This window comes from Leuresthes tenuis, unplaced genomic scaffold (assembly GCF_036924035.1).
Source record: "Leuresthes tenuis unplaced genomic scaffold, fLeuTen1.0.hap1 SCAF_9, whole genome shotgun sequence".
NCBI lineage: Eukaryota > Metazoa > Chordata > Actinopteri > Atheriniformes > Atherinopsidae > Leuresthes > Leuresthes tenuis.
Genome location: NW_027325363.1, coordinates 12,036,226 through 12,058,291, shown reverse-complemented (window position 1 = coordinate 12,058,291; position 22,066 = coordinate 12,036,226). Strand labels below are relative to the sequence as shown.

At 38.0% G+C, this 22,066-nt stretch overlaps 1 protein-coding gene across 1 annotated transcript; it reads right to left on the bottom strand.

The window, feature by feature from the left end:
- Positions 1–451: 451 nt before the first annotated feature.
- LOC140313727 (succinate receptor 1-like) lies at positions 452–2,313 on the bottom strand. Its single transcript, XM_072391717.1, has 3 exons — positions 2,200–2,313; positions 1,711–1,794; positions 452–1,479 (listed from the first exon to the last, which is right to left on the bottom strand). The coding sequence occupies exons 2-3, from the start codon at positions 1,759–1,761 to the stop codon at positions 532–534; spliced, it is 999 nt and encodes a 332-aa protein (XP_072247818.1). The 5' UTR covers positions 1,762–1,794; positions 2,200–2,313; the 3' UTR covers positions 452–531.
- Positions 2,314–22,066: the final 19,753 nt, after the last annotated feature.

Here is a 22,066-nt window from a genome sequence, read left to right as displayed (position 1 = left end):
ATGGTGATGTCCCTATTGTTCAGACATGAAATCAAAATCCTCGCTTCATAACAGAGAAGTATACCTCTGACAGATCACACTGACTACAAAAACACCAGCTAATGATGTCGAAACAAAGTCAGATAAAAACAAATTGATCAAAAACATTTATTACCTTCAAAAGTATTATAGGAATGCTAAATTGTCATCCATATAAGTCTTTTTCATTACCTGGAAAATGATACCTAATAATTACATAGATAAAACATGCTTCATATATTTACACATACAAATGACAATGAAGTGCACATTCAGTGTAATGGAATACTTAAAATAAAATGAAACTTTACATATTTATATATATATATTCCCCAAAAACCATGATATTATACAATGCATAAAGTAATTAACAGTGAAATACATTTTACCTTTTTGTGAATATAAAAAGAAGAGAGAGTAAAGGGCTGCTTATGTAAAGATGAAATTGTTTTTACATGCGTGGATGTGTCCTATTTCTGTGTGGCTTTTTCACGCATCCTGTGCTGAATTTAATCAGACTCGTTCTGTTCTCAGCTCTGTCTTTCTTGTGATATTTCGGAGTTTTGAAATCAGGAGCAGTCTGAACTTGTCACCCATGAGGAAGTAGAAAATGGGGTTGATGACACTGTGCAAGAATGCCAGTGGTCGGGTCAAGATGTAAACCGCTTCTATGTACATCTTTGTACATTCTGGCAATTTTGTCCAGGACATCAGAGATGCTACTCTGACATTTCTCAGCACATGATAGGGAGTATAGAGAACCAGAAACATGACAGCAGCAGATGTAACAACCCTAAGAGGCCGCTTATATGAGGTCCTGTGCTGTAGAGCTCTCTCCTGTATTTGGAGCAGATGCGCAATTTGGTAGGAAAAAACACAAAGTCCAAGCAGAGGGACAATATAACCAGTCATGGTTAACCCTAAGCTGTACCCTAAGGGATTCACATCCCCTTTTAGGCTTGCAAAATCCTCACAACGGCTCCAGTTATTATTCTGTAAGTCCTGGATCATAAGTGCTATCATTGGGACAACTTCCACATTAACAGCCAGCCAGCTCAATCCCGACACGATCAGAGCTGTTCGTGGCCTTAGCAGGTAGTTACTCCTTGTAGGATGTTTTATGAGCAGGAAGCGGTCCATACTGAGCCAAACCATAAAGAGGATGGAAGAGTAAAGATTGACATGCAGAACATAGCGGTTGACAATGCAGGCATAAGGCAGAGTTTCTTTGAGGTCATTTGCATAGAGGTAAGAGAGGCGTGGCAGGGTGCAGAGAAAAATAAGGTCAGAGACTGCCAGGTTGAAAAGGTAGATATTGCAGCTCTGCCACTCCTGCAAACAAAAAATGTAACCCAGTACAACCACAAGGTTGCCAGGGAAACCAATACAGAACTCGATTCCGTAACAGGGTGACAGGTAGTACCTCTTCAGCACTTTGTCTATCTCCATGCAGTTGCTCACCTACCATGAAGAACAATGGATATGACACGAGAGAAAATAGAAAAGTAGGGAAGGAAGGAATGGGAGAAAAGTGTAGGGGCAGAAGAAACAAACAGGTGAGTAATGACTAAAACAAAGGGTTACAACCTTGAATGGAAAGCTAAACAGATAACAAATTCAGAATTCATTTTAAGGTCACAGATTACCAGTTTAAGCACAATAAAGATTATTCTATGTGAAGATAAGACTTACCATTGTGTTATTCAAGCTGTTTCTGGTGGTGAGAACAGAGAGCATGACCATGAGCCGGTGCTGCCACTATTTGTGCACTGGAAACTGTAAACAAGAGTACTGAGGGTAATGGTGCCTAGATATAACAGATGGATTTTATGGTTTCAACACACAGAAGCACTGTGTCAATTTGCATTTACAGGATATAAAGATTATAACCGATTATGACCCTAAATGTGTATTTCATGTGATTACACTTAAATTTGCAGAATTACCATGCTGATTCAAACTCTGTCATCTGTCATTTAAACTCGGTTTATATGTGCTAATGCAGTTGTCCAACTCTGCTCAGCTGTTTTCTTCATAAAATCTACACTTTCTACTCTCACAGATATTAGTATCTTTTAATAAGTACACATGGCTTGAAAACATTTACCACAGTTTTTGTTTACCAAGTAACATTAAATATATGGTCTTAATTTGTATGAACAACAACAAAAAAATACTCACAATGTCCAACAAGCTGCAGACTTTTATCCAGAATTTATGTTTAATGGAAAACCCTTTCCAGCTTAAAACAGTGTCGAAAATTCCTTGCTGAAGGGATGCAGTGTCCCCTCGCAAATGATTTGCTGTCTAACTACCTCTTTGAATTCAAAAGGTTATATATTCATTTTTTTGGTCCATATTTAGAAATACTCAGTGAACTGTTTCCCTTTTTCATTGGCTGCGGTTTTCTACGTAGCTCTTTGGACTTTCCAGTAGCACCTCAAAGTTTTATTTTCAGTCTACTTAAGTATTAGAATTAGGTATTTGACAAGTTTCAAATCAACACGCTTGCTGCTCTTTCATATCTGTGGTTAATGAGTCTGTAGTCATATGGCACCCTTGAACGTCACTGCCTCAAAAGACTTCTAACATTTGTCATTTAGAATTTCAAACTCATGTACAACCAACACTCAAGTGATGGCAAACTTGCCATGCAAAGTGACAATCAAACATACATAGTCCTCTTTTGCTCCAGCTAGAGCATGAAAGAAAAAAAAAGAGAACCATCACCATCACCCAAATATGCAACAACAAGAGGGACTTTTTTTTTACTCCTAAAATAAATGATGAGCTCGAGCTTATTCTCACCTCTGATATATTTAGCAGATTTATACTGAAGAGAGACTTGAGACCATGGCAGAGAAAAAGGACATCAAAATGAGACAACAACAGATGGACATGCCTACTCACAGTCATTAGGTCAACTGGACAAATTTTTGGAACAGCGTCAGATTTTACAATCATTTTAATGGCAAAACCCAGCTGTTTTGGGGTCAAATTTGCAAAGCCATTGCCTGATGACTGAAGACCTGGATGTTCTCTGATAGTTTTGGTGAGACACTGAAATGTCTTCAAACAAACTGAATCAATTTCTTAGTCATAGTTTAGCATCTATGAATAAGACATGGGAGCCTGCATTGTTTGATTTCATGCTATCACAGCCATAAACAGAAAACGTCAGGTCTGTCAATATCACAAGAGCATAAAACACAAAGTAGCTTCCTCATCTTGCTTCCTGTGCATTCACCATCTTGCTTGTGTTCACTTTTCCACATAGCTTAGCTGTGACGTGGTCTGGATTGGTTCTTTCAATATACAACATAACAAATACAAGTGGTGCTCTGTGGACTCAAAGCAGAAAACACCAGCTATAGCATTGATTGCTGATTTTTCTCAAAATGTTTTGTAACATAAGAAAAAAATCATTTTTATGGGGCATGTTCACAAGGTTAAAAACCTGATAAAACTAATACAGCCCTACTCCAACCTACATGTCGAGCATGTATTTGAAATATTTTGTTGTTGTTTTTTTATGTGTTCAAAATATGAATGATTTTTGGAATAACTTTTGATTTATTAGTGATTAGATAGCACAGTCTCACAAAAAACATGTTAAAGATATGTTTGTTCATGAGTTCCCACAATAAAGTCGCATTAATTATGAGGTTTTTTTTGTGAGATTTTTTTTTTTGAGTTCAGGCAACGGAATGCAAGTCTGAAGCCATATTTTTTATTAATATCTAAGTTTAGTCATGCATAACCAACCACGACTGACAGCGGAGTCAAAAAGTGAAAAGTTGTTGGAAAATATTGGCTTGGATGGCATTCAAGCATGGATCTATTGCATAACTCTCTAATTTCACCATCCGACCCCTCCTACCCATATTCTGAAAATACAATAGTTCAACAATATCACACTTTTGTTTTATGTAAAACGTAGACGTGCCTTGAAAATGTGATACGTTTCCAATTCTTGAGTATGCATGACACGTTCACAAAATGCAAACCTTATGCAAGCCTAATGCCAACTGTTAAATGCAGTAATCTTGTAACTCTTATTGTGAAACTACAATATTAGATGCTCTGAACCAACATACTGTTGCTATTTCACATTCTGGTGTGAAAGTGTGCTGGTTAGTACCATTTTCATGAAGGGTTGAAGTCAAGCTAACTTTAACTTTTTAGCTATGAAGGCCTTTTCTAACTAATTAGAGGAATCAGTCAATGTAATATAATGGTGATTAATGATGCATCATTCATGACTAATTTTATGCATGTTGTTGTGCGGAAGTAAACCTGGTGTTCTTTTGTGATTGTGAAATAAGAGGAGTGTTTTTTCAGTAGATTTCAAATTGAACACAATATTTCAACATAATTATCGAAAGCATCTGTGGAATATTCAAATGACAAGAGCATGATTGCTTGAAAGGCAATATTTACTCAAAATATGTTAAAATATTCCTCTCTGTTGTTCACTGAGTTTTAATAATGTGGGCTGTGACTGTAATTCACTCCAATAACACGATGATACATTTAAATCTATGCTGTCTACCACCTTTTCCATGGTTATACAACACACTGTTATGTTAATGATGTTGATTCTGATAAGAGTATATTTTGGCAACAACGCTTAGAATGTTTGTAGGCCTTTAGAAAGCACACAGTCTACTGCTGAGAGACACAGGAGACAAAGTCAGGGTAGATTTTTTTTTTGCTTAACTTGCTCTGGAGAAAAAGTGTGCAAGGTATAATGGCATGCTCTGAAGAAACTCAGCCCGGGTCAGGCCGTGGTTTGTTTGGTTTTGTTACTAAGGGATCAAAAGTAATCTTGCAGCATTCTTGCGCTTCAACAATTTTCAGATTTCTGCTTGTGAAGGTCAATGGTGGGGCAAGTTTATCTTAATACTGACTTTGGGTTGTTTATGTAATAGTATCCTTTAGTTTACTCCAATGGTGTATACATTAGTCAATATTTTGACCATTTCACATAGAACAAGACTGCTCTCTTGAGGTAGACTTAAGTAATACACAATTACAATGCATCAGTTTTCTTGTAGCTTGTCGGGCAATTTTATATTTTTAAGCAGTGAGATATTTGAAGCAATAATGAGGATGATTATAACAAAAATAATGATAACAATCAACATCATGATCATAATAATCATAATCACATTGAAAACCATTTTTTTCTTCTTCTTTTTAGCAGTTTTTTTCTGAATTAATCTCAACATTTTATACTGTATTAACTTGGCAACTTTTGCTTCAGCTGCTCTATTGAAAATATGCTCCTTGATGTTCAATGAAGTAACCATAAAACCTTTGTATGTACAGAGTGTACAGTAGGTCACTGTGGTTAATAATTCGTGGTTTTACAACAAGAAACTGGAAGGTGAACCATGCAGCTCACGGTGTGATTATAAATTAGATCGATCACAAGAAGGACAGTTTATGGCCCAGAAAATTCTGAAGAGGAAATACTGATCAGGAATACCTTTCATTAAAGTTTTCCTCCAGCAGAGGGCAGCCAAAACTCAGAACTCAAATACTAGACCAAAGTGCCATATTTGTCCTGTGTCGATATACATAGACATATGTATGTGTATATACATATATGTATACATATATATTTTTGTATCTATGTATGTAATGGTAACAATGTTGCCTAGAGGCAAAGAGAATGAGGAGCTGTGAGAGAGTATAAATATCTAATACGGCTTGTGATGTCAGGAGATCTCTAGTCAGGAGATCTGTGCCAATCATGTCACTGTGCCCTCATAACTTATGGTGTGCGTGTGTGTGTGAATGTGTTAGTAGATCTCTTTTTGAAATGACTGACTGGAATGGTGACACAATCTGCCTGCTTTACTTGCACTTATTCTTCCTGCTGTCGCTGAGATGAGCAATGACTGTTGTGCAACTTATACACACACACACACACACACGCAGTGAGAGAGAGAGAGAATGAAAGTCACCTAAAGGAAACCAAAAATCATTTAGCCTGATGAAATGAAATTAAGGTGTTGGTAATATTTTGAGCAGATTGTCACATTTGACAAGCTGATGAAGTGATTGTGTGGGATTGTGTGCCTCATACCCTGGCCAGTTGTGAGTGAGTGTTCCCATTAGTCCCTGCAGCTTACACTGATGTCCTACTTCTGGAAGGTGACACACTTAGAGCTTTATCACTACAACGCTGCACTAATTATCAACATGGTTCACATTTGACAGTGAGTTAAATGGATCACAGTCTGAGGTAGTGCATGGCTTTATGGGTGTTTTAATGTCTATCAAGTGACACACAATGCTTAGAAAGTCAGAACTGTAGAATACCAAGGATGTCACTGAGCTGTAAATGCAGCATAAAGACTTCTAATTTTCTGTGCTCTGTGTGTGATCTATCTCCTCTGCTTCTATGGACAGTTCAATTTAATTTAAAATCGTTCTTATCCCAAGTTTCCTATCATCCTATATCATCATTTCAACCTTTCTCACCTTCTTATTTTTTTCAATTTTTCAACCTTATCTGTTTTATCCTCTTTTAAACCTCAACAGAACAAACTGTTCTTAAAGGCTTAAGTCAAGTTGCAATTCAGTCATTCATGTAGTGTTTGTCTGAGCAACAGTTAAACCGACACTCTCAGACAAAGGTGAAATAGAGGGCTTCACCTGCTCCAGTCCCCTTGCTGAGGTCACAGCCAGAACCGGTTTAGCAAATTGGTTTTCAGATCTTCTCTTCAGCACTCAAACTGTCCTGGTTTTCATGCTTCGCATATGTGTGATCATTCTGTCCCAGTGAAACTCTATCTTTAGCTGTGGAAATATACAAGTTTTGTTGGCTAAGTTCCAGTTTCACTTCAGTGAGAAGAGCAGCTGGGTGTTTGCTGGTTTATCTGTGTCAGAGACGGGGTCAGATCAGATTCCCCTTCATCATACTCTTCACTGCTACAGAAGGAAAAGACTTTTCAAGCCTTAGCACAACAAATGTTCCTAATGTGTTTAATCTTGTATGAGTCCCAACTGTGACACATTATTACACAATGTTTCCCTTAAATAGATTATTGCTGTATATAATGCCTTCTGGGCTTGCTTACTCCTCTCTCCCAAACAATCATACTAACCTCTTTTAGTAACCCTTTTACTGTAATTCCCCCTATTGTATCATATTTCAACATATAGTTTAAAGAACAAAATTTGCATTCTGATGGATGTGCACATTAAAACCTGACAAAGACCCCTTCCATCCTCTGCTGGAGGTTCTCTCTCATGTGTGATCTTTACAGGCTTTCATTTTCTATTTGTTGTAATCATTTGTTCTTTTACACCACAGCTGCTCGGTGAGGTTTAGGAAAACATTGTTTGGCCTCAAAACACACTCTTTGATAATGTCAACCTCATGTCAAATGACACACTTCTTCCCCCAGCAACAAGCTCCTCCAACATCTGTTGGTTGATAGGATGTTGAGTCCAACGCCAGCTGACAACATTTGTCAACCCAATGAGCTTTTTCACAGTCTAAGAGACATTTCAAAACAACCGTGCCCACTAGAAAAATACTTTAATACTTTAAGTTTAAAAAAGATTATTTTATATAGAGATATGCTCTCCTCAACCCTTTTCAGATAACAAACAACTGGCCTTATTAAGGAACAGAACAATATTATGTTGTCAATATTGGCAAAGTAAAGAGGATGTTCTACCTGTGAGGTTAAGACTAAACCTCCTCTAAATGTAGATCTCTGTGCAAGTGAGCTACTGAAGTAGCTTTTTTATTCTTCATATTTATTCAACAGCTTAAATATTTCTACATACTTATCATACACATATAAGGCCTTTAATTCCGTTGAAATTTTGTCCACATTTAGACATTTTGCTTGTCAGTGTAATATGAGTTTATGGGCAAATGCTTAAAAAATTGTAATTTCATCTTCCAATGAGCATAGTATAAAAACCTTTTGTTTGAATGGTTTTTCTGATGTTCCTGACTCCAATTTTTAGTTAATTTTAGTTAACTTTAGTTAATGTCGTAACACCTTTAAACTGTTTGCAAGGAGGGTGACAAGCTCATATCAGTTTCCAGCTAGTAGTCAACTCTGGAATTCTGGTTAGTGCACAGAAGGTGGCTTCTGTTACAGACATTGAGGGAACTTCTATTTAAGTCTATTGGATGACCTTGCACTTTGAAAAATTAACATTAACAAGGTACCTTGTGAGTTGAAATGTGATGCCAAGGAATTCTGACCTGCAACCCTTTGGGTTGGGAGTAATGTTGGGTTGTTCTGATGCAAACGTAACTAAAGTCCCATGACCACCTTGCTGCTCTGTGTTAAGCCTCATGGGGGGTCTGGGGTCTACAGCTCCCCACAGTGGGAATATCCTGAATATTTTTTTTTTGTATTCTTTGCTTTGCTGTGAATCTATTTCATTTTTAGTCACGGCTGTGCCAGAGGCTTGTTTTACACACGCTGGTGGTGTATGCTGTGTCAGGCTTTCTCTGCGTTACTGATATGATTGCCTCTGCTGTCTGACATACAAATCCAAAACCACCGTCAGGTCAACTAAACGTCATTTAGTCACTGGACACATATCCACATATCAGAGCTAAGACTTCCAAGCCTCAGTGGGGGCTAATATCTAAACCTGCCATGTTTTCATTTCAGCCAGCTCTCAGGGTCAGTCAAGCACAGATAATGTTTTGCTGTGGCCAAATCCAGATGCTGTGTGTTAAGCTCATACAAATTTTAATGCCACCCTGCTGTGTTTGTGGCCAAAAGTAGATTTTCAGACAATGCTCTCTGATAAGACTTTGCATTCTTTCTCATACAGTGAACTGTCGGCGATGCAGTAAGTAGCTACCTGCTTTTATGCTTCCTAAACATTGGCCTGAGTGAACCGTTACAGGATTTTCCACAGGCTACATAACTAGTTTCCTTGATTAAACTGGCAGTTGAGTGACACAGGGGTGCTCTTCAACCAGCAACATCTGGATATGATTTGCTCGCTCATGTTCCGAGTTCAAGTGAACCGTCATCAGTCACTTGGCAGGTGGCAGTTGTATGTTTTCTGAGCAGGAGTTGATTTCCAAATACATTCACACATACTCTCACACTTACACACTACACTCCTCAGGGCCTTTGCAAAGTCTTCTGTTGCTTCATTACTGGCATCACCAGGTTTTACGAATGAGAACATTACCGCTCCACACAGAAAATAATAGCCCTCCTGTTCTGTGTCTTGACTCGATGACATCATACTGCTGTTGATGGGAAACCTGGGAGCTGTGAAACAGGTTACATTATGCAAAGCACATTGTAATAGTTTTGCAGAGTTTGTGAAGACGGTTTGGTGTCTCGTAAACCTCTGCGGTGACTGTAAAACATCATTCTGAACAGCAAGAAGCAAAGGACCCATCATATCTCCGAAGTACTGTAACTGCATATCAGCTCTCCTGTCACTCTTTGCTGTAGGTCTGATCAGCAGCTCTGTCACCTTACAGTCAAGTGTGGGCTGACGACAGGAAAATTCACTCTGCAGCACTGACATCAGCTGCTCAGATTCTGCTCAGTTTCTTCTTACTCTTCTTTTTTTTCTCCACTTCCTCTTTCTGTCAGGGCTTTTCTCCCTCCTCCCTACTTACAATTGTAATTCTCTTAACTGAGTCCCCTTTTGCCCCCTCTCCCCTGACTGTAATAGTCTCAGAGAAACACAGCTTTGTTGTTGTCAGTTACACTGTTTGGACCATTGGGCTGTCATATCAGAAGCGTCCTAATTGGTGTCAAGCAGCATCAAGGGAGTGGGGAGTCTATGAAATCTGTCTCTACATCGCAAAAAGAGTTTTCAGTGAGCACAATGAGAGAAAGTAGTGCATTGAGCGATCGATGATGCAATTTTGGTGTAGGCTATTTCTCTGTAAACTTGAAAAATAAGAAGTAACATGATAAACTAAGAGTTTGACCCAGTGGTAGAGTAAACTGAGTTGAGAAAAATAACCCTGAGATGTTAAAGACTGAATCTCTGTCTAACAGATCGTCATGTTAGAGATGGAGAATAATGCTTTATCTCTGTGAGGTCTGACTTCCTGGTTTTATATGTGTTGGCACCAAATGGCAGCACTCACTTTGCCAGTCATTGTTAAAGTGGTCAACAGTTTTCCAAAATAGCGCACCCACAGGAATTTGTCTGGCCCTATGTGATTTTTAGAAAATGAACAGAGGAAATATATAACATAAACAGAATCTCTAAAATGTTGGATGTTTGTGCTGTGGAGAAGAAGAGTTATTCTGTTTGTTTTGATTGAGTTCTGCAATGAGAATGAGAAGTCTCTAAAATGTGCATGTTCATATATAATTGTATTTGTGCACTTGGTCTCCAGCTTTACCCAAAATCTAAATCCAGAAGTTCTACCCTCTCCTGAAAATTCATCTCCTTTTTCTTTTCCTGTTTCTTTTTTTTAGTTTTTTTTTTAGGTCTGTCTCAATGCCCTCTTCTCCTTTCACTCCCTTTGGGGCAATTATGTATAACGTGATTATGATGTCTTCACTTTGTGCTCTGCTCCACACAGACAAGGAAACAATAGGTAAATGTTCAGAGAGGAGAAGCAGTCTCCCATCTCCACTTCTGTTCCCTTTCTCATCAGCTATCACAGCAGGTAAACAGGGCGAAGGTCTCACCCGGTGACATTACAACTCTCTGCTTGTCTCATGGTGGCTCCAATTTCTGTACCACAGATTAGATTAGGCTCATATTGCTGGGCTGACTCACTGTCCTTGAGTTATATTTCATGGTGAGTGGGAGTCCGCATGGATATGTGGTCAAGGAGGGATGTATCTAAATTGGATTTTTACTTACACAGAGATAAATCAAAAAAGAAACTGCAAAAGATTCTATTCTATCTGTGCCACAGCTCCTCATTTGCCTTGTAATTCATAGCACAACCTTTGTCTTTTTAAAACTATCCAACCAAGTCTACTCTTGCTTTAAATTACCCACGTTTGGTTCAGTGTTACAATGTGAATGTCAATTTTACTCTGACAGTATGTCTGTCAGCAGTTAATGCATCAAATCTGTTAATGACTAGTTCAAAAATGGATTGCGAATGGAATGCCACAAATAAGAAAAAAAAATCCTCAGGGCATTAATTCTAATAACTATGGTGATCTATTAGTCACCATAAGTTTGAGGCACAAAGTCGAGTGTAATACCTGCGTAACATCTCGGTGGACAGGGATTAAATTTTTGCAGACACAATCAAGGCTGAATTGCAATAATAAAGTAGTGATGTAAAAACATGAATTTTCCCAACACAAATTGTGATGAAATACCTGCAAAAATGATGATAGTATCACCAGCCTCATTTTTCTGGCAAACATTAGCTCTGCTGCAAGGCATACTTAAAAAAAGAAAATATGATCTGAATTTACACCAATGTAATCCCTCTCAGTTGCGTCTTAGGCCCCATAGAAGTCAATGTAAATCTGTTTCCCCAATAGACACAACCCTCTTCTGGAATTTTCCCTGTTTCTTCTTATTTGCTGTGTGTGGGACATGTCTGGGCTTCATCACTTATTGCAAAAAAGGATCTGCTGTCTCTTCTTTTCCTTTTTTCTTTATTTTGCAATTTGGAAATGACAAGCTGGTTTGAAATATTTACCAATTTGAAAGTCAAATCATCTTTTACTATATGTTCCACAGAGGCTGAGCTTTTTATCCAGGGGTCAAACTTTTGCATGTCCTTGTAAATCTTGGTATTTACTAAACAACAATAATCAACTCCAAGTACATTTTTGAATCTCTGAGTGATATTCACCCAAGAATCCGATGTGTCAGTCCAACTTGTTGCTGTACTTATCTCTACTGTTACAAAACATATTCTTGAATGCTGACATAGTCAGTCATTAACCTGGGTATTAAACAACAGCCTGAGGCTACAGCTCAAATCTTAAGCTGGTAAAAATCTATTGATTTGTTATGAATTGACTTTCATTGACACAGATCTTAGGAGACTACGATCAATATCCCCCATGACTGTGTGGAAGGCAGCAAATGACTGTATTAGTAGGACTGTGTTAATATTCCTGATTATTATATGAGTTGAACATATGGACTGTTTGCTCACAAGGATGGTGACTGAAATCGTCTTTGTAAACCCAATGAGTTGAAAGAGTTCTGCTGCTGAATGGCGACACGTAACAAAAATTGAAATAGTCGAAATAGTGCATGATTGAGATTTAGATCTAATTCTAAGGAGATCTTAAGAGATTTCATTGAAGCTAAGACTGGATTCTCATAGATAATGTGAAACTCTCCTCCACAGACAACATATTTTAGATTCAATTCCATATTTTCATTCCCATTCCCTATTTTTTCTTTTCTCATTTTTCTTGCTATCACTTATTTGGCTGAGATCCAACACCTAAGTCTTTTCATTGGCCTGCTGACTCTACAAACAGCTTTACAGCATTCCGGAGCAGGAACCATGCCTCCCCCTCCCCTCTGTGTACACACTACACCTTGCCCTTCAAAATCTCTGATATCCTTTACAGACCTCCCTTGAACATCCTCACCTACTCTGCTCTGTATTTAACCACAACCTCAGACATTGCAGCCTTATCCCCCTCACTCTGGTTATATTTCTTTATCTGTTCTGTGTAAACACTGTGTGCACATACAAGTGTGCACATGGTTAGCCCCATTCTGTGTTTATATGAGCAGGGATAGAGGCATGCTGGTGGTTTAAGCTTTGTAAACATGTCTTATACGGATGTCTGCTGCACAGTGTGGGTGATGTCATCCTGTGTGCTGTCTGAGCCAACTTCAACACTCTACACATGCAAACAGCAGCGGGGATCATCGCACTCAAGAAAACACATGACCAAAAAAAGACAATCCAGCATTGGCTCGAGCATCAGTAGTCTGGAGCAAACATCATTAAGCTAAGAACTGTGACTATCAGAGCAAAGAATTGAGTTAACCCAGACAGTCAGCTTTCATCTGCACTCATTAGGTTACAGTTCATTCTTAGGCCTGACACACAACTGCCTCTGTTTTTTTTTCTTCTTCCTTTTCTCTTCATTCATTTGTAGTTCCCTGACTTCCCTTTCTGTGTATACCTAATTTTCTCAATCTTTCCCTTGCATGCGGGCACACAGACACAAAAAATATTGACTCTACATAGTAGGATGATTACTTATAAGCTGATGCCACGGCAGACTGCGGCTTGTTTTCAAGTCAGTGACTCACTGTGAGCAATTGGTAATGGCTGAGAGATGGAGCTGGAATCAAGAGGCAGACTGCTTGGCAGGCTTGCTTACAGGGGGTGGGATAAAGGCAAACAAGTCCTCTGCTGGTTGGTGCTACTCTGCCTTAGAAGGCTGTATTTGAGGACAGCGTTTGTTTGAGTTTCTAGCCTAATGGAACATTTTCAGATGCCTGCACATGCACCCTTATGTTTTTTCTGTCTGTCTTTTTTTTCTGCAGTTGTACACAGTACACGGAGAGTAAAAGTCTGTACTGTGTGCTGACAAGCACATGTACATACAACGGTTTTGCCTCGGAAAACAACAAAGCATGTACGCTCAGTGTGCAAATGAATAATTCAGCAAACTCAGCACATCAGGATTCTGTTGTGAATTCCAGTGTGAAATGTTATGTTAAAATAGTTTCACATTGTTTTCTGATCCAGGACACATTAACATGTTCTCAGAACTTCAAACTAACTTGTTTCACTAGTAGCACTGGTGCTCCCTACAGGAAGTTTTAGCTATGGTGGCGTGAAATTTAGTGACATCACCTAGAATGACTTTAAACACAACACATATACCTTGTGCTGTGGTAAGAAATATAGAGTTTTCATAAATAACAATGTACAGATTTATCTGAAAGGAAAACTAATCAGAATGTGACATATTACTTACCTATCTACTAAAAGACTGATTAAACAGTATTTATGAAATTTTAATATTGACATGAGTATTAGTCCCCTAATCTTTACCCTCCGAAAATGTTGGCTTATATTTCTGCTTTGGTTGATTATAAAGCTAAAGGAATTATCTTAGATTTAGTGAATCTGCAACATTTCTAATGAACTGCATGCATGCTTCTGCTTGCAGACGTCAGATTCACTTTAAATTCATTCGAATGAGATCCTAACAGATTTTCTCTCACACTGTGACAGGCTACACTGAATTTGAGTTTGTTTCGGTTGTTTTTCTCAGACCAATTTATAGAGCGCTCCTTTCAGAATACTGTCCATCAGTTGAGTCAGCAAAATTTCTAGCAAATATTTGGCTAAACCAAGAGCAGCAGCCCACATATCAACAAACTCTCCACTGGATATGGTCACAGAGATTGCTTGCTTATACCCTTAAACATGACCCTAAACAGCATCCTGGGGCTGCGCTTTGATGTGACGGTTAGCACTGTTGCCTCACAGCTAGAAGAAGGTTCCTTGTTTAAATCAGGGCAGGGGCCTTTCTGTGTGCATGCATGGGTTCTCTCCAGGTATCCTGGCGTCATCCCACATATAAACATTGAATTCTGTACTTTGCAATGTCTCAGCCACACAAATTGATCATATTCTGTCAGAATATTCTTTGTCTTTTTCAGCACACGGTTCTCTTCTGACTTGTCCTCATCATAATTGAGGGATTTTATAGCAGGATTTTATAGCAGGATATAAATGGTTCCTTTTGAAAAAAATAACTGATAGTTAATTTCATTACACAAAAGGGCCACATGAGAGTTAGAATACTTGGACATGCATAAGTGATAGTCTGTGAAGAACTGTCAATCCTGCATTATCATGATGAAGAGACTCTCATGTTAGCTTTCAACTTTCGATTCTGTCTGTCTCTCTCCCACATACAAGTTGTTGCAGCTGTCCTGATGAGAATGTTGAATTGCCTTTCATTCATGGTGGACATCCTAACCAAAGCTTTAATTCTAACGTTTGCTGGTGGAGCAGGAAGTAGAGCAGATGGAAGTCAATGGTTCAGTTCCAGTTTCTAGGTCAAAATGTCCTTTAAAACGACTCTGAAGCCTGTGATGATTCATATGTCTGTGAATGTGTGTGCAATAGAGAAAGTTTGGCATGTGTTAATCAAAAGTGCTGTATGAATGTGTATGTCAGTAAGTGAATCTGGTTTGTGGAGTAAAGCACTTTGAGTGGTTGTTAAGACATGAAAAACACTACTTTAATGCAGCCCATTTACTGTAACCAGTTCATGCCTAACCTAAATTCACAGCAGACATCTGATCAGGACCAGCCATTTGTTCACATAAGGACTCCCGGTTTCATCAAAGTTGGCCCTTACGGGGTAGCAAAAAAAAAGAGTACACACACTAAAACAAATCCACACACACATGAACCAAATCTCTCTCCTGCGGTTTCATATTTTACTCGATGATGATGAAAAAAAAAAAAGTACATTCAATAGCTCTATCTTCAAAATGCGACTAAATAGTTCTAGAGTTCTCTCAACTTTGATGACAATCTTTCAATATTTTTCTGTTGTTTATCTGGCTGAATCTTCTAAAAAGCTGTGAAAAGCAGTTCATGTCTGGAGCCACTGTACGTCTGTCATGTAGGCGAAAAGAACACATTGTTTGTAAATCCCAATGCCTTAAAGCTTCCATATTTTGTTAACCGGTGTCTTGCACTCTTATGTTCTCTATCAATTTTCCTGACGAATGACAAAGGCTAGACATAAAGTTTCATCTAGAATTTCCCTGTCTTTTACTCCCGAACCATCCCACACCAAAAGCAACACTGCTGCAAATGCATCTCAGTTCCAGTGTGATAGCATGGATAAGATATATCATGCTCCTCTACTCTTAATTGAATCTTTGTTTTAGTTAACTTAAATCAATGCTGGGCTAAGTAATGCGCAGGATGGGTAGGGTAGTCCCTCAGAGTGTCTGTCTCAGGGTGGGTCTGAGCTCTGTGCACCCTGTTGGTGTAGTAAGGGGATTGGATATGCTCTGCTAATGCTATTAGTGCTGCAGCTGGGGATTACTGTCTCCTAAGGATAGGGGAAAAGGGTGTGAAAAGTGAAAAATCATTGCGTCAGGGAATTTGTGCATGACCAAGATTTGCAGGTTTGTACATGTATTTGAACAATGGATTTTCATACAAAGTATCGCACACCAACAGAAATACAAAGAAACTCTGGCTTTTATGCAAAGTGTCGTGTGAGCTGATCTTTTTCATTCTATTTGGCGGTTTCACTTCTCCAGGGCTTTGTGTTAATTAGTTTATTTAGGCAGGCCAGCACCTCTTGGGTTTATTTTTAGGTGGAGAAAAGATATATGTTGTGTTTATTACTTTTTCTTTTTTTTTTCAGAAAAGGCCAATAATTAAAAGTGACACGGGAACAAGAGGAGGTTCAACGATTATCTTCTGTATAGAACACGAAGCAATCTTATGGGGAAATGTTTTTGAGGAGTCACAGCACATTGGATATTCTCTATTCATTCAACATTGCATCATCCACTTGTTTTAACTGACTCAACCTCCCAATACTTTTGGAATATTAAAAGTACATAGGTATTAAACACAGCTTTTACTGTCTTTGTTATATACTGATTAACAAAGTGAGGACAGCATTGCTGAGGTCAAGCCTGATGTTGTCTGACACATACTGTAAAATATCCCCCGCTTTTTCATATAGCGAGTCATGCGTTCATCTTTCCACTGGGAAATTATCATATGAGCAGGAGGAGATCTATGTTTGGGGTTGCAGGCATACACACAGAGTCGACACTGCATTGAAATATTCAACCCTGACAACAGGGCGGAGTTTTAATAAATCATCATTTTGTTTTCTCACAGGATCAGAAGGCTTAGCTAAAGGTAACTGTAACTGCATATCAGTGCTGTTAGACGTAATCCGCTCAGTCCACCAGCACATCCCCTCATCTATGTGAAGAGTATGTGCTTCAGGGAAAGACATTCTGACTTTGAATTATGAAATCGTAATAAGAAATGTTCTGAATCATTAAATACCCTACACCTCATTTAGAGAATAACATAGCCTTATGAATATGTACAGCATGTGTTGAGGACCTTCATTCAACAGTGGCAATATTTCTTCATGAGGTATTTTTTTTAGTCTAATCAACTAATCAGTTTAAAATATTTTATACAGTGCTGCTCTGTGGCTGCTGCAGGTTGTTTTTAGTTTGAAAAGCTGCAAAGAAGGCAACTTTTAGGTATGCTTATTAATGTTTCTGAAGTAATACAAATTATATATATATGGTCCTGTAAGCTCTGTTTCAAAATATTATTGTAATTTTGGCATTGGATTCTTTGCTTTTAGTGCACATAGTCAGCAATTAATTTGCACTGCATAAATTGTCTGATAGCATTGCTTATGTATCTTTCATCAAATATCAATCTCTGTAGAATAAAATGCATATTACTGTTGTTCAAGCATTTCTAAGGCACTGTATATGTTGCACTTTTATCAGAGGCAAGACCCTGCCTATTAGTTTAAAAAAGTATGGGTCTATAATAGGCCAAAGCATTTCCGTTCTGTCTCATGTATTTCTAAACAAGCTTTTGTTTTTCCTCAATAATCATTCACCCTTCTGTTTCACTGCTTTAGCATCTGTTCTCATGTTCAACCCGCTTCAATATTCATTATCTCCACATATCTTTCTTCAAATGTCTCACACATTTACACATCAATCTGCAAGTTTCAATGAGTCTAGAGATTGCATTAATGAATATTTACCAACAGCAAGTTACCATGGGCATCTGCTGAGATTTGTTCACTCCTACTCTGTTGACTGTGTATGCATGCATACTTCTGTGGGCTTCAGACTGCATATGTGTGTGTGTGTGTTTTGTTTTTCACTGTTCTAACTCTCCTCTAGGCAGCCTCGGGTATTTAAATGAAAACCCCAAAGAAACCCCTATATTATTCAAGATGTCAAGACCTCTCCCACGCCTTACAGTATCTTCTGTGTTCCACATGCAGCGTTTTAGCTTTCTCATGTCATTATATGTTTTCATGTCAAGTCAAGTCAAGTCAGTATTGCTCACTTCTACATTCAATGTTATTGAAAATGTTCAGTGTACTGCTATTTAATTGAAAGATCTTTGTTTCCAAATTACACTCACAAGGTTGCCACTGCATTTCACCATTCTGTTTGAGAGGTATGAACAAGAAGTTTTCATTTTACATTACGGTACAAACAATGGGATGACATTAATCTGTGGACAGGCTGTCAGAGGCAGCCATGCTGACATAGATATCAAGCTGACAGACAGAAAATGATCACACTTGGTAATCAGTGTTGGCTAAATGGCTTTTAGCTTGAGCAATTAGGGTTATGTGTCCGCCTAAGGCATATTAATATGATTGAACAGTTTACTTACTGTCATACTTGTTGCCTTTCAGTAACAGTGTTGTTTCACGCTCCATATAGTTTTGTATTGGACAAGGCTTTGTCTTGACCATATGCTAGAGAAAATGAAGACCCACTGTAACTTTCACTTACTTACATAACTTGCAGGAGGTACTGATGATGCTCTCCAGCTCAATATGTTTCTCTGTGTGGAGTCACACTACACATAATGTGCATTGTGATAATTGTTCTAGCTTTGTCATTATCCTGAAAATCTTGCCATAGCATGTGCACGTAGGCAACAGATCTTTGCATATCAGTAATGGTCTTCTAAGAGTTTAAAGCAAGCCACCTGAGTGTGGTGGATTTCAGACAAGATTTTAAAGTTGCTGAATCCCAACTCCAGCAGCTCTGCACTCACCGACGGGTCAATATCTCTTAGGTTAAACTGATGTGTTTACCAGCAGCAAAATATCCATATAAAAAGACCTCATATTTTGGGTACTATGATTTACAACCTATCTTGGTGACTACATATTATTTCTCACTTTGAGCTTCACATTAAGGACGATCCTTGCATCTGCTGTTTATTTTAGGAAAATCTGCATGGCAGCATTTATTTTTAGAAATCTCAGTTCACCTGCAAATATGCACACATGGATCAGCCCCCTCTACATATCCACATTCAACCATAAATTGTCAGTGTGTAGCACCTCATGAATGTTGATGCATGTCCACTCATCAGAGTGGTCTTGCATGACTTAGTAACTGTAACAATTGGTGGAAGAATAATTTTTCTGACACTTAAAGAAAATCTTTGTGATCCTTGAACACATAATTCCACCTAATTCTTCATGCAATCCACCTGCAATGCCAAAAAAAAAGAAACATACTGTAGTTCAGCATGCTATTCCCAAACCTGTATCTTTTCATTTCTTTAGCTACCTGCCAGAGAAGGCATTGTACTAATGCCATCCATATTATCATCCTCCTGTGCTGATCAGACACATATAAACTCATGCACACATGTAGACATATGTTGTTTATGATCGAAAGACTGTCAAGGTCATTTACATAACCTCACCATCTGGCACAGGATTCATAAAGGGCGTAAAAGTGTATTTTTTTTATTTGAAAATATTGTTTTGCATGCAGGTGATGTCATGTTGTTTGGCCATGCAATCTCTCATACTATTATTAATGACATTCAATTTTTTATCTCTGGTTCATAAGAGGGGGTTTGAACGGATTCATTATTGGACATGTAAACAGTGTCGCCAGATACTTGTCAGTATTTCTATTTTTAATAACGTTTCTGTTTTTCATGTCTCTTTGCAACCATTTCTCACCATAAATACAAAGTAGCTGTTTCAACATCTTTCCAGATGTTCGCATGCATGTTTGCACAGTATTGCAAGGATTCTCTCATTAGGTTTTTATAGAAATTAACTTTTGCATGGAGGGTTGCATACCCCACTTTTTTTTTTTCATCTGTAAAGACTCTAAACAATCTCTCCTACCCCATTTATATTATATTTCCTCTGTCAGTGCTCAAAAGGAACCTGACATTTCACCGGTGCTGTGTGGTAGAAGTTACTAAGCCTCAAACATCAATAACATTAAAGTTCTTGCTCTGGCACACATTAAATTCCTAAGAATTTGTCTATTGAAATTATGTTTAGATTTGTTTGCGAAAATAACCTCATCGTGTCTTAAAGTGGCTTAGATGCAATTCTACTTGTTTACCTCCAGCCGTACCCTTGGATCGATGTCCAAATTAGTCCCATCCTCTGTTTCTGATCACCTCTCAGCTGTCTGATTTCAACTCATCTTCGACTCTGATCCAAACATGATAATGAGTAAGGATGACTGATTACATGATCCCTCTGCTTGATCGTATTATGAAAGAGTTTGTTATTTGTTGCAATTGTTCGATACACCTTTTTCCTGATCACCATCTCTGATGAGATTGCTTTATTAGGTTTGTTGAGTTTGAAACTTTGAAAAAAACACCACAAGGACTCTTTCACATAGGTAACTGATTATCATTGGAGTAGGTCTTTAAATTAAGGGTAAAAATAACTTTTTTTAAAAATCTTTTTTAGTTTGTAGCCTTAGTCTAGAAAATAAGATTAGTGGATTATGTTTAAATTGGTCTTTGAATGACTACTCCTTAAAATACTTTCCAGATTTTGCCAGATCGTATATTTACTTAAACTTGTTCCTCTTTATTATCATGGTGATACTAAGGAGAAAGCTGAGTCTCCATGATAGGAATTATTAAAAAGAATTCAGTACTGTGATGCTTGCCCATTCTGTTTGGTGTGACTCTCAGTGGGAACAGACTCATTATTACAGATACAGTAACACTCTGAACGTCTCTGTCGTCCCTGCTCTGTTTCTCAGATAAGTTTAGAAAACAAATGTGTAGATATTATTTTTGCTGTTAGAAGTACCTTTTAAAAAGCCTGCTAAACCTACCTCCACTGACAGGAACGAAAGCCCTTTTTAGTGGTCTGTTGTTTAGATCTTCAATTCATGACTCCTCTATTGAAAGTGAGCTTTGAAATGCAGTGCGGTATAGATGCACAGTATAAAATATTTATGATCTAGTTCTGTATTTGCATCAACAAATTGAACCTTTAGAAAAAATGTTTGCCTCAAGCAAATGAAAATAATAGGCAACATTTAAACTGCACCTTTTAGACTTTTCAGGTTGTCTGTCTAATATAATACTAATGATATCTACAACAATGAATACTGCTTGTTTTTTACTATTTCTCTCACTGTGCATGCAATTTGATTAAGTGCTTAAAAATTACCTCCCATTGCAGAATACAACTTAGATCTTTCAAAACACCTACTTTTTAAGTCCCCTGATAACCGAAAGGGATTGAAAATGTTCACAAGCCATGTTCACATTATCACAGAACAACTTTTATATGAGCGTCCTCCAAAAGGAAGGATGTAGTATATCGGTGCCTCATTTCTGGGGATAGTCTGAACTAATCTATTTGGACACATACTGTTCTGGCAGTTTGTTAAATTTTCACCTAAGCTGCACTGACCTTTGGAAGCTAAGCTACTGATAGCTGCTTTTGTGCAGAAAACAGTTGGACTACAAAATAAAGACCACTGGTTGTGCAACAGCATCATTATTAAGTCGTTGGTATTTTGACGCTGAGGTGAGTGTGGGGGGTGTCCTTGAAACACACAGTTCTCACATAACAACTAAAAGTGTTCAGTGTATGCAAATAAATCTGTCATTATAGTACAACTTGCAGGTTAGCAGCCATAGTGACTTAAATGATAGAAAATCTTTCTATATCTGTACTACAAAGAGTTTTTTCTTCTTTTAGTATCAGGGTTCTGTGCACCGTAGAAATATATAGAGATATAGTATGATAGAAAGGGCAAAAAAGAACAAAGAAATGCGGATTCAAACAGGAGTTTCTATGCTGAAGACATCCTAAACGTAAATGCAATCGCACAAAAATCTGGAAAAAAAGCATCAAAATCAGGAAAACAAGGATTAGGGGGGGATATTGTCCATTAGAGATGAATTGATTTCAGGTGTTAGGAGAACAGCTGAGAACTGAGCCAGTTTGCTCATATCTTACATTAGCCAACAATTGTGGAGGTAGTGTTATATTACTGTAAAGTTTGCTATCACCTATCAAAATACAACTAAACAATGTGGACA

What these genes read in the sequence shown, in the direction of transcription:
- LOC140313727 (XM_072391717.1), bottom strand. Translation starts at nt 1,761, where the DNA reads ATGGTCATGCTCTCTGTTCTCACCACCAGAAACAGCTTGAATAACACA. An exon ending in ACAGCTTGAATAACACAATG is followed by an intron (nt 1,480 to 1,710) that starts GTAAGTCTTATC and finishes TCTTCATGGTAG; the next exon opens with GTGAGCAACTGCATGGAGAT.